This window comes from Podarcis gaigeae (assembly GCF_964106915.1).
Source record: "Podarcis gaigeae genome assembly, chromosome: 2".
Lineage (NCBI taxonomy): Eukaryota > Metazoa > Chordata > Lepidosauria > Squamata > Lacertidae > Podarcis > Podarcis gaigeae.
Window position 1 is genome coordinate 36302656 of NC_139679.1, and position 12160 is coordinate 36314815.

Sequence of the window (12160 nt, forward strand, 5' to 3'; positions counted from 1 at the left end):
TAGATATATATCACTCTTTTCTCTCCAAAAATAAGCCAGCGACAGCTTCAGCGTAGCATTTTGTTTCAAGTACAGAGTTCTTGATTTAGTACAGGTTGCAATTTATGTAGTAGTTACTTGTCTGTAATTAGGGACCCCTGCTGGATATGTGCATATTGGGCTGTGTCGGGTCAGCCTGCGGGCATGGACAACCCCCAGGCAAATGACAGGAACGTTTCCAGCCTGTCCCTCCTATCAGCGTGCAGCTCTAGGGAGTTCCGACAGCCTTCCCCGACAATTTAGAGTGACTCATGCCTTGGAGACACTGAGCACACATCCAGAGTCCAGCAGAGATAAAACGCAGTCAGAGCTAGGCTGGGGTTGTAAGCACTAAGCTACTTTATTAAGCATAAGGCAGAACAAAAGAAAACATGTCTCCTCTCTCTGGTCTTCCTCAGAGAGAAGTCAGAAGTGAAAGCAAAAACAAATGGAAGCAGAGTGCAGTAAACATCCGCTCCCATGATTCCAACAGTTGATGCTGGAATGCATAACACAGACATGTGATGAACCAGTCCTACACAATATCTGCACAGTGAGAGGAATAGAAACCCAACAGGCTGCAGTCAACGAAATAGTTTCGCTAGCAGGAACCAATGCAGTGAGACTCCTCGCCCTCCCCATATCTCTTTGGGAGGTTGGGAGAAACCCCAGAAGAGTGCACAGGGATGGGAGAGAGGAAATTGTTCCATTTGGCAAGCAGGAAAGCTTGCACTCATGGAACGACCGTAATAGCACTGCAACGAATTCCATCCAAAATATCCAACTCTCTAAAGGGCTGACCATTCCAAACTTCTATGCAAAGTTTCACAACCAATGGACCACCATACATCACAGGAGGAAGCTTCATGACTAAACAATATTCAATTAAAATTATTTTTGCATCAAGCCATTAGGTTTCATATTGCCTTTCTTTTCAAAGAAGTTAAAGCTAGTGAGAGGTTCCAAAAATACAGTAATATGTAGAATAGATTTCCTACCAGACCTTTCGCAGAACTCTGGTAAAGGTAATACAACATGGGCGATTTGTGCTACCACATACACACAAACCCCCAATATGAGATCAGTCTATCATGTTGCATTTCCACGTCATAAAAAGCAAAGCCCTCAAGATTCCAATCACCAGGAAACAAATATATGTTTCTCCAATCCATCAACTATTAGGATAAACCTACCCCAGTTCTTCAGAGAAGGCCACCATAGCATCAAAATCTTTCAACATAGCTTTACTGGAGTCTTTCCATCTGGAGCCTCGCTTTTCCTGAAGAAAGGTAAAGACAAATAAGCAAAACCACTTATTTTTAGAAACAGTGTGTTCAAAAGCAAGCTTTCTTTCAGAACTATGCCTCTTTCTTCAAGTTGCATTGCGACACTATAACCAACTATTTATTCAACTCTGTAGGAGTGCTAAAGGTAAAGGTACCCCTGCCCATACGGGCCAGTCGTGTCCGACTCTAGGGTTGTGCACCCATCTCACTTAAGAGGCCGGGGGCCAGTGCTGTCTGGAGACACTTCCGGGTCACGTGGCCAGCGTGACGAAGCTGCTCTGGCGAGCCAGCACCAGCGCAGCACACGGAAACGCCGTTTACCTTCCCGCTATAAAACGGTACCTATTTATCTACTTGCACTTAAGGGTGCTTTCGAACTGCTAGGTGGGCAGGAGGTGGGACCGAAAGACGGGAGCTCACCCCGCCACGGGGATTCGAACCGCCGACCATGCGATCAGCAAGCCCTAGGCACTGAGGTTTTACCCCACAGCACCACCCGCGTCCCGTAGGAGTGCTACACATAGGTAAAACCACCAACTTTTCAGGTGCACCTTTTGTGCACCTCAGTGCAACCAAACCTTAATATTATATTTTTCATCCTAGTGTTGCCTCTCTAATACAGCAACAAATGACTCCATATGTAGCCCCTCTGAAGTGACAGTAGGGAAATCTAAAGGTCTCTATACTGCCACGTATTTAGTAAAATGTATATCTTGCCCTCTTAATTAGCATGTGCAAGGACTTCACAAAATTAAAATTACATACAATTACACTACATCAATGCAAGAGCATAATATATAGTTCACTGTAATCAAAGGACTATTAGCTAAGGCATGTGAATTGCATTGAACCATGTCACACAAGGTTCTCACCTGCAACGTAGCAAGTTCCTTCTTGATCAGGAAGCTGATTTGATCCCTATCATCCCGCGAGTAATAAAGGCGACAGCTGGATGGCTTTCCATCTCTCCCAGCCCTTCCGGACTCCTGGTAATACCCAGCTATAGATTGTGCAAGATTCCAATGTGCAACAAATCTGCATGGTGTAAGACAATTAAGCTATTACTTTCAAATCCCTATCTGAACAAAACTAGAACTGCATACAAATCCCAGACCAAACTAAGCATACAAAAAAAGAGAGACCACTCTGTGAGAAGCCCAATTTTTGCTGTTAATTACACCCTTCTGTTAAGAGGGACAGGCAAGGAAATATAGTGGTATCAGGTTCTTCCAGATGTTGAGCAAATGTATATTGAACAATCAGTATGCATCGCCCATTTGGGATGACTTCACACACCTGACATTAGCTTTGTCAACTCCCATTCCAAAACTGATAGTAGCAACAATAACTGGAACCTTCTCCTCCATCCATTCATTCTGAACCGATGTTCTATCTGCTACTTTCAGTCCTGAGAAGAAGCAAAAGACAAGAGTGCGATACCAGCAGGAAGAACCTCTGCTCTTACCGTCATCACCAAGGGGTAAACCACACCAACCTATCAGTCCCTAGTTGTCTTTGAATCCATCTACCTGCCTACTTCTCCTATCCTGTTTTGCCAGCATATGTGAGGGGAATCCAAGACCTAAAACAGAATTCTCATGGTCTGAGGATGGAGTCTAACTCCATAAGCTCCCAAGACTATGTGTACTCAGATCCCCAAACCTCCTTCAGACACAAAAGGGAATAAAAATGTGGTCCGTAAAGCACTGTGATTAGCAGGGAAGCAATGAGGCTTCCAGTTTGGCCAGGCAGAAGAATTAGAAGTCCTGCTTGGATCAACAGAGCAGCACCTACAGCCTGTGACACTCTAGGACCCAGCTCCTGATGGCAGGGAGCATGTGTTAGAGTATACATTCCAGTTCCTTGCATAGCTGCCTGTGATCCCAACCTGTTACTAACAAGAAGTATCATTGAAAAAGCAGTACAGAACAAGTTTAGAAGCCAAGTATGAGACGTTTTCCCTTGGAACTCATGTGTGGGGAAACTAAAGCAAAGTTGAGTGCAAAGGGCTTCAGGGAAAGTCAATACACCAGAAGTACTCAATTTAGCAACACTTTTGGCATTAATTCAAACATCCAGTTGCAAGCCAAATAAAAAGGGGAAAGGGAAGAAGGTAGTGGATTGAGATAAGCGTTCAGAAATGGCAGAAGAAACAGGAGGACTAGGAAGGGAAGCGTGGGAGAATCATGAGGCAAAGAAAAGCAAGCCGGAGTAGGAGAAGTTTGGGGGAGGTCCAGGAAAGGAGAAATTACAATAAGAAAGCACATAGAGAAAAGGGACTAGGAGAAAGGGAGCTGGGCTAAAGATAACTAGGAATAGAAAGGAATGCTGGGGTATGGCAATCATTCACACACATCAGCCTCCCCAAACCCAGAGCCTCCCAGGTGCTATGGGTTATAACCCCCATCATATCTAACCATTGGCCATGCTGAAGAGAGGTGCAGTCAAGAACAGATGCAGGACTTTGCCACTCCCTCTGGCCCAGAATTTTGAGCAACCTGAAATCTTACCCCGACACAATGATCTGGCAGGATAATAAGGCTCCTGTGCTTTGGAATGGGCTCTATTCAGCAAGATCATATCAGTGTGGTACTAAATTTGCATTCTAAAGAACATATTAAAGAAAAACAAGTCAAGACCGGGCTTTACAACCCACAGTATACTGACTGGACCCTGAGGCTAGAATAAAGAACTCTTTCGCGTACTTAAAAAATGCTTACGAATCAAAGTAACACAGCTTTTTCTACCTGCATGATATGCCTTGGAGTTGACTCCTCTGTAGCTAAGTTCAATAGCCACTTGTTCACATACTTCTCTCTTCCTGCAGTAGACAATTCCGCAGCCTGAGTAGCGCTAACAGGGGGAGGAAGAGTAGGCAACATAAATCAAAGTGTCATAAGGAAACCTATTAATGTTATTAAGAGCTGGTATAGATCCAAGGTATCAAGAAGAACAAAACAACGGGTGGTATTCAACTGCCACATCCCTGTCAGCAAAAGGATTTCCACTTGTGCAACAGGACTTTCCCTCTTTTCCACACAAACAGAAATCCTTGTGCTGACAGAACCAGAAATTTAGTGCTGTGATGGATTCCAGCCAGTGGTAATAGCCTTTCATATGCATGCCTTATGGTCAGCATTGTACATATTTTATGCAGGAATTTCATAGAAGGGAACATGCAATCCAATGAAATCAACTCTCTTGAGAATCTCAGATTTAACTCTTCCTCCTCTCCCTTAAAAGAAGTTATTGGGAAATGCTTTAAAAATGTATGAACACTAAATCCACAGAAGGGCTTCTGGTCCTTAAATTCTATGAATGACTCTGACAGATCTCTCAATCCTACCTTCGCAGTGAATGACAGCATGACAGCATTGCTTTACAAGCAAAGCCTCTGGTCCTTGGGATACCAGGCTGCCAAATTAGTGAGGGGTTCTGAAGAGATTAACAGGGTAAAAGATGGGCACTTATCCAGTGGGTGCCCTTACAATGCTTGCTGGCTGGAAATGGAGGCAATGGTAGCACTAGACAGAATTGCTTCAACTCCCCTGTGTAAGGTGTCCATGAGCCCTTGCTGAGGGACTTTATTAAAGAATTTGGCCTGCCAGTCCATTGGCAGAGTTTGGAGCTGGGCTGCCAGGAGAGGTGGTGGCTTTCTTCTCTGAAGCACCTCAGTGACTGCAGAGTGAGAGAGCATGCTGAGTGCTGCACATGCCCAGTGTGGTGCCCAACCCCACCCCCGTTGCCATTCCCTTTGCCGGTGAGCAGAGCACCACATACAGGAGGCTTGGAGACGTCTACTCACTACTCTTGAATCTGCTTGCTACTCTGGGCAGCTATCTCCTTCTCTTGATGGGGGATGCAAGGGGCTCAGGGAGATCGTTTGCTACCCTGGGCAGCTGTCCCGTCAGCTGGAGGCTGTGCAAACTGGAGGATCATACAGCGATGGGCACCATCACAACGCCCAATGCTCTAAAAGCATTGTAATCTCTCCCTGTCCCTGTATACGCCTAAGGACTATAAGCAACTGCCAAGCAGTAGCCCAAGAGCAACCACATTGCCCTGCTTTTCTCTAGAAGGCAGAGCCCAAAGCTGGAAGGTTCCTCTTTCTAGACAAGACAAAGGTTGTTGTTTTTTCCTGATTGGCCTTGCCTTTTTCCCAAGTGGAGTTAACTGTTTACTGTCTGCTCTGCTGTTCGAGAATCCCCTTTCATTCATCCCCTGCCCCGATAAAATTAAGTTTTAGGAAATATATTCCAATCCACTTAAAACGAAAGCTGCCTAGAGTAAGATAGGCAGGGGAGAAAACTTTAAAAACAAAATGTTTCCTACAGATTTAACTCACCCCAGAGTCATTCTTCTGCCCAAGACACTTCAGACAGAACTGTTTCAGGTTTTCATACGGATCCGTTAAGGTATCTTTATATTGCACATCATAGAACAGGTTGGACCTGAAGCAAGGTGTTTTGAAAGTGGCAACAGGCCTCTTTAGCTTAAGCGATGCAACAATATCATCTTGGACCTGTTTAGTGGCTGTGGCCGTCAGGGCTATGCATGGAGTGTTGGGTATTTGACCGCGCAAAGAGCCAAGTCTCAGGTAGTCTGGTCGGAAGTCATGCCCCCACTGAGAAACACAGTGAGCCTCGTCAACTATTAGGTAGGAAAGGAGGTTTCGAGACACTAGAACCTTCAGGGTAGGCTGAAAGGAAGAGGAAGCTGCCATCTCTGGTGTGATGTAGAGGAGCTTTATCTGAGGCTTGTCACACATCAAGTCAGCTAAGATGGCCTTTTTCTCCTGAGCAGAAATCTTGGAGTTAAGAGAGCTGGCTTTCACTCTAAGCAAGAGCAAATGGTCCACTTGGTCCTGTGAAAGAAAAAAGAGCAAGGTGCTTAGAGGAAAGCACCCTTCTACCAAAATAGCTGTCATACAAATATATTCCTAATCAATCAGGCTATACCACCAGCCCTGTAGTTTGCAAAACACATCTCCATGTTATATTTATTTTAAAGACTTAAAATATTGTTCTTTTACAGAAATTGGTTGTAATTAGGCAGCCTAACATAATCAAATGACAAGACTGTCACTCTCTCGTCTATTTCATTAGCAATGATAATTTCACAATGTCTGGCAATCAATTTGTTTCTCTTAGGTAGTGAAGTTCAAGAAACCATATTAGTTTACTTTAGAGAACAGGGAATTGTGTCAATATATTGCATTTTTATCTGCATAACAGATACATTAAAAAAAAAAACAGAATAACCTTCTTCACTCAAACATCCAATACATTAAGAATATTAGGAATTATTATAAAAAGGATTATTTCTATCAGGTTATAGCACACCACTGAATTATACAATAACATAACTATGCTCTGTGTTTGGTCAACTAGACACCACAGATGAGGTGGATTCAGCTAATATGGTACCTATTCTATTTCAATCATCTCAGATTTTACTTTTTTGACCATAAGCAAGACACAACAGGTTCTTCAAGATTCCTTTCTTTCTTACAATAAGAGGTATTACCTGAATCAGTGAAATTAAAGGTGAAATTACAATAGTGATTCCTGTTGCCAGGACTGCTGGAAGCTGGTAGCACAGGGATTTCCCTGCGCCAGTGGGCATGCATACAAAGACATCCTTCTCCCCTGCAAAGGAAACAGTGCAGCAATCAAGGCTTTTTAAAACACAAATATATTTATCTGCATTTCTGGGCTGGGGGCATGGACACTAAGTGTTTTGGGGAAAGCTGATAACATTTACAAAATATCTATATAAACATTGTGCTGGCAAGAAAATAAATTGATAGTTAACAGAAAAATAGAACACTTGTTACACAGAATCATAGACTAGAGTTGGAAGAGGCTCACCTAGTCCAACACCCTGAAATGCTGGAATCTCAACTAAAGCATCCGTAACAAGATGGCCATTCAACATCTGCTTAAAAAACAGGAGAGTCCACCACCTTCTGAGAGTCCATTCCACTGTCAAACAGAATGTCCTGCCAGAATTCTATTTCTGATGTTGAGTCAGAATCTTCTTTCTTCCGACTTGAAGCCATTGGTTCAGATCCTACCCTCCAGAAAGCCCTGCACTAGAAAAATGCAATGGGTACCCCACTTCTGTTCATAGCCAATAGACTGTGAAGGCCAAGAAAGATAGGGATGGGAAATGTCCCCTTTCTCAAATTTTCTAGGTTTCCACATCTCTTAATGGCCAAGCAGGGGCATATGCCAGCCATCAAATGACAACATAAAACCCAGCTTTGTAGTAGACTATGCCTCAATGCACAACCATACAAATAAATATAATGAAATGGCCAAAATCTAAATGTGGAATGTCTCTTCACTGCCTTTCAGCTCCCAGCTGGAAAGCACGACACCTGTATGGTATCTCTGGCTGCTTCTACTTTTCAAGCACCAATGCCAGTATCACACAGTGAATCATGCTTTAAGTTTGGGTGCAACTGTTCCAGATTTAAAACTTTGCAACCCACTTTCAGAAAACATACTAAAAACATAAACACAATTGACTGTAAATGTCAGTGAACAGAATGAGGCTTACTTCCCAGCAAGCACATTTAGCACCATGCTGCAAACCTAATAACCCAAAAAATACAGGAATTTCCATAACCAAAGAAGTAGATTAGGACACAGTGAATTTAAGAGACTGAGAGTGCAACCCATGTTTGCTTGGAAGTATACCTCACTGTTCAATAGAGCTTATTCCCTTGGGCAGCAGCCTTGGCCAAGCATTCACTTGTTCCCTGTAAGAGACATTTCACTGAGGAATTTATAATGGATTGTAAGTCCTATGCTCCTTTGGGAAGAAGAGGATATAAATTTACTAACTAAATTAGGGCTGGCTAACTTGTGGCCCCACAAGTGCTGTTGGATTTGCAGTTTCTATCAGTAACACCTGGAGGGCCACAGGTCAGCCACCCCTGCCTAAAATTTGACCAGAACACCTTCAGCTATAGGGGAAATAGATTTATACAAATTGTATAGCCTTTGTACCATATAGTGTAATTAATGCAAACTCAAAAGCAGAAATCTAATTTCTGCAAGTATCATTTGTCATCATGTTTTTACATTTAGCAGAAATGAAGGAACTGTGGTGTTTTGAATAATATGTAAAAAAGAAAAAGGCAAAATTATTCAATCCTACTATATATTGCAAAAACAGGTGTTTGCAATTTACCTTTCACAACAGTTCTGGTTGCACTTTCCTGCAATGAAGTCTTGAAAGTGTCAAATCCAAACACTTTTTTCAGAGTTCGTTGAACTCTATCGTCTAGTCTTGAGGAAGAGCAGTTACTCATCTTATAAGGAGATACTGGAGATAATTCAAAATAGAGATAAGGAGAGGATCGTTGTGCAATTATGATTGTCTGCTACAATCCATCATTTAGCCACAAGCGGCTTCTCAGGGCAGGCAGAGTGGAACAGCCCCATTTAGATATACCCAAACTTACTTATGTCCACACTTTCCTTTTGGCACAAACATCTACATTCAGCTATGTTCTCTAATCCAATAAAACAGAAAGAGTTCTCGAAATGCCTGCGCCATCTGAAAAGCCAAAGATGTAGGCGCAGCAGAAGAGGACGCTACCTGAAAGCAAAAATACCTCTCATAACAGAACACACTGCTTCTGATTAGCTGCTGCGAGTCACTTTTGGCTGGTTTTCTTCGCTCCTACTAATCCATGGGCTGCTTTTTAAGTTATGTTACTTCCTCTGAAGCCTGACTTCAAACCCATTTATACATCCTTTTAACCCAACTCACATGCCAGCTCTTTCAGGGGAAAGAAACTGAAACAATTCCTAAGCACAAAGGTAAATCAGCTCCCACCCTTACTGTGTAGCCATAACACTACGATTCTTAACGACCCTCTTCTTCCTGAATTTTACTAGAGTTGCAAGGCCTTCCCTGACCAGTTTCCGTTTCCTTCTTCCCAAATAATGTCCAGCTGCCCAGAACTACCACAGATAAAGTGGGAGGGCGAAAGAGCGGGGACTACGTGGAGAGCCTCAGCCCGGCTTTCGACTTCGCGCGCCCTCCAGTACCCTCCGTCTCAGAGAAGGCAGGCCACTGGCTCCCAGCTACGCCTCTCTCAGAGCGAGTGTTTTAGTTTTACAACATCGTCCAACGACACTCCTGAGCCCTTCCGAGTCGCCGCTTACCGCCCACCCGCAACCCGCGCGCTCAGGCAGTTTCCGGCAGCGGCACGGATTGGGCGCGTGGCGAGATGACGTTCGCGACGGCTTCCGTTCGGGAGGCTATAAGAGCGGTTGCCGTGGCAACAGCATTTTCCCCAGCAGACAGCCTCGTGCGTCACTCGCGCGCGCCGGAAGACAATTCGCTCGCGACGCTCAGATAGAAGAAAATGGCGGCGGCGAAGAAAAGCGTCCTCTCTTCTTTGGCCGTTTATGCTGAGGATTCCGAGCCCGAATCCGATAGTGAGGCCGGTGGAGCGGCCAGCGAGCGAGGAGCAGGGACGACGGGTGAGGCCTTGGTGGGACTATGGCGGAGCGGGGAGGGAATTAAGGAATAATGAGTGTTCGGGGATGTCTTTTTTTACGACGGGGCCTCCACGGAAAGCTGGAGGGGTCTGTGGTGGGAGAATATTCCCCGCCCCGCCGCTGTTCGGTAAAGGGGGGAAATAATCACGCTTTTCTGGGATGATGGAAGACGACGTGGCGTTTCGCCAAGCAGCATTTTCTGCCTAGCGTTACTTTGTGTTTAGGGCATATAGTGACGCTACCTAAAATTTACGTGACGGATTTACGTATAAGCTAAACAAGCTATAGCTAGGGCCCCACTCTCTTGGGGGGGGCAAAAAAAATTTAAAGGAAAAAAAACTGGATGTAAATTTCCAAAATATAAGATAAAAAAACAAATAAAATAAAACCTACATACAGCAACAGTGTTTTGTGTTGTGTAGGCTCCTATTATGGGCTAATGGCTTTAGATACCTATTAGGTCCATAAATTATCATATAGCATATATTCAAGGCACCAAAAAGTCACAATTTGTTGTTGACAAAGGACAGCTGGACATATAAAGGGTCCCATTATCTTCAGAAGCTTAGGGCCTCATCAAATCTAAATCTGGCCCTGACGTAAATTATTGTTATTCGCTGCTGTATTGTGGCTGGCAGTGGATCCCAAAAGCTTGGGCTGTTGGCTCTTTCTTGGCATTAGTGCTTGATATCCTTTTAAATGGAGATGCTTGGCATTCGGGGTTCTACTTATAAAGCATATGTTGCACCACTGATTTATTTCCCCATCCCCAAGCCTACAAAGGACCTTAGTCCCCTCCCCCTCCCCCGTGATGTCTGCCTTCCAGCCAGTTTTCTTTCTCAGAGCTGTATTTCAAATGCCTATGATTCAAAACTAGCTTCTGATGTGCAGCCACAGTGGAACCTTTATAACTAAAATGTGCTGTTAGCTTCTTAACAACAACAACAACTGCAGTATGCAGCTGCAGTGTTTGATTTTATGAAAGCTGTGAATTGTGTGCCCAAATTTGTAATTATCGGGGCCATCACACAATTTTAAGGGCCCCTTGCAGTTGTTTTTGTCTGTATGTGTATTAATTGTTATAAGAATTCTAATGTCTCAAATATAGATTAAATGTTCATAAATGTAACCATGTATATAAACCACATATCTAAAATAGTACAGGGCAGCAATCCTGAAGCCATTTTGTCACTTCCAAAAGGGCCTCAAATATTTCTCTGCAGTTGGAGGGAGTTTTCCAATTGTCTTTTCACCTCCAAATCCAGTTAATAAAACTACCTGTAATGTAGCGGCTAACATCTCCCAGCAAATTCAGTCTGGCAAGAATCTGTTAAGGTGAGCAGGCCATCAATAGGTGTAAATTAGTAAGGAAGATATTCAGGAACTATAGTATTTACCAACTCAAAAGGAATGGCCTGGCTACCCAGGCAATGCAATCAGAAAGGTGTTATCAGGTACCTTGATAGACAGGAGAGAAGTTGCACTCAGATTTCTGCTGGAGACTGCCTTCTTCTGTGATGTATGGATGATGTTTTTGGGGTGGTCTTGGGCTAAGGGGTGTGCAGTTTCAAAAGTCTTTATAGGGGCTTGCACACCTTTATTCTGGGTCTCTCTCACCTCCTTGCAAGTGTGACTGTTGCAACAGATAATGAAAGATATTCTTTGCTTTCACTGGATCCTTGCCTCCATCTATGCATCTCTGACTAATCATGGACTATGGGGACTCAGTCCCTTGGGGAGTTGGGCAGCAAAAGCCAACCCCCCATTTTTCTACAAAAACACATGCTATTGTTAAATCTATATCAATCTCTTGCATGTTTCCAGTGGAATACCAAATGATCACTAACTTGATTTTTATTTTTCCCTTGTTTTGGATGAGGTAGAAGAAAAAGGAGGTTTGGTGTCAGAAGGCTACGGAGAGGATGATTTCAGTAAAATGGAGGGAGAGGAGGATGGTTATGATGACGATGAAGATGAAAATAGTAGACAATCGGTAGGTATATAATTATATTAATGCTGTCTATACAAAATTCTTTTGTGCCTTCCACTTTGTAATAGATTTGCCGGGCTCCTCACCTCTTATTTCTTTCTCTTATTGCTATGTATGTGCTTATGGAGTTATAGCTTAAAATGTCAGAAAAGTAAATCTTAACACATCTGGAAGTATGACTTTTCATAGAACTGTAGAGTTGGAAGGGACAACTGGGGTAATGTTGTCCAACCCCCTGCAAGGCAGGAATCCTTTACCCAAAGTGGTGCTTGAACCCACAACCCTGAGATTAAGAGTCTCCTGCTCTACCAACAAGCCATCCCTTCAGTCTTATAGTGGGCTCT

The 12160-nt window shown here is 43.6% G+C and overlaps 2 protein-coding genes across 6 annotated transcripts in view; one reads left to right on the forward strand and one right to left on the reverse strand.

The window, feature by feature from the left end:
* The window catches only part of RECQL5 (RecQ like helicase 5), a 48517-nt gene extending 38930 nt beyond the window's left edge, over positions 1-9587 (reverse strand). For 2 of the 4 annotated variants that reach the window (XR_014560953.1, XM_083725656.1), the window contains exons 1-8: positions 8779-8909; positions 8505-8639; positions 6831-6952; positions 5650-6168; positions 4052-4157; positions 2601-2712; positions 2177-2339; positions 1212-1297 (exon numbers count right to left, since the gene is read on the reverse strand). Coding sequence is in view for 3 of the 4 variants with exons in the window: in XM_083725656.1 (XP_083581782.1) it covers positions 1212-1297; positions 2177-2339; positions 2601-2712; positions 4052-4157; positions 5650-6168; positions 6831-6952; positions 8505-8625 (1229 nt within the window). In the remaining variant the exon portion in view is untranslated. Of the gene's footprint in view, positions 1-1211; positions 1298-2176; positions 2340-2600; positions 2713-4051; positions 4158-5649; positions 6169-6830; positions 6953-8504; positions 8640-8778 lie in introns of all 4 variants that reach the window. The other 2 variants (XM_083725655.1, XM_083725654.1) reach the window with 2 other exon arrangements.
* A 58-nt stretch (positions 9588-9645) lies between these two features.
* Positions 9646-12160, forward strand: part of SAP30BP (SAP30 binding protein) — a 29479-nt gene continuing 26964 nt past the window's right edge. The window contains exons 1-2 of one of the 2 annotated variants that reach the window (XM_083725723.1): positions 9646-9808; positions 11710-11819. In XM_083725723.1, coding sequence (XP_083581849.1) covers positions 9691-9808; positions 11710-11819 — 228 coding nt within the window. In that variant the 5' untranslated portion in view covers positions 9646-9690. The remainder of the gene's footprint in view (positions 9809-11709; positions 11820-12160) is intronic. The other variant, XM_083725722.1, reaches the window with a different exon arrangement.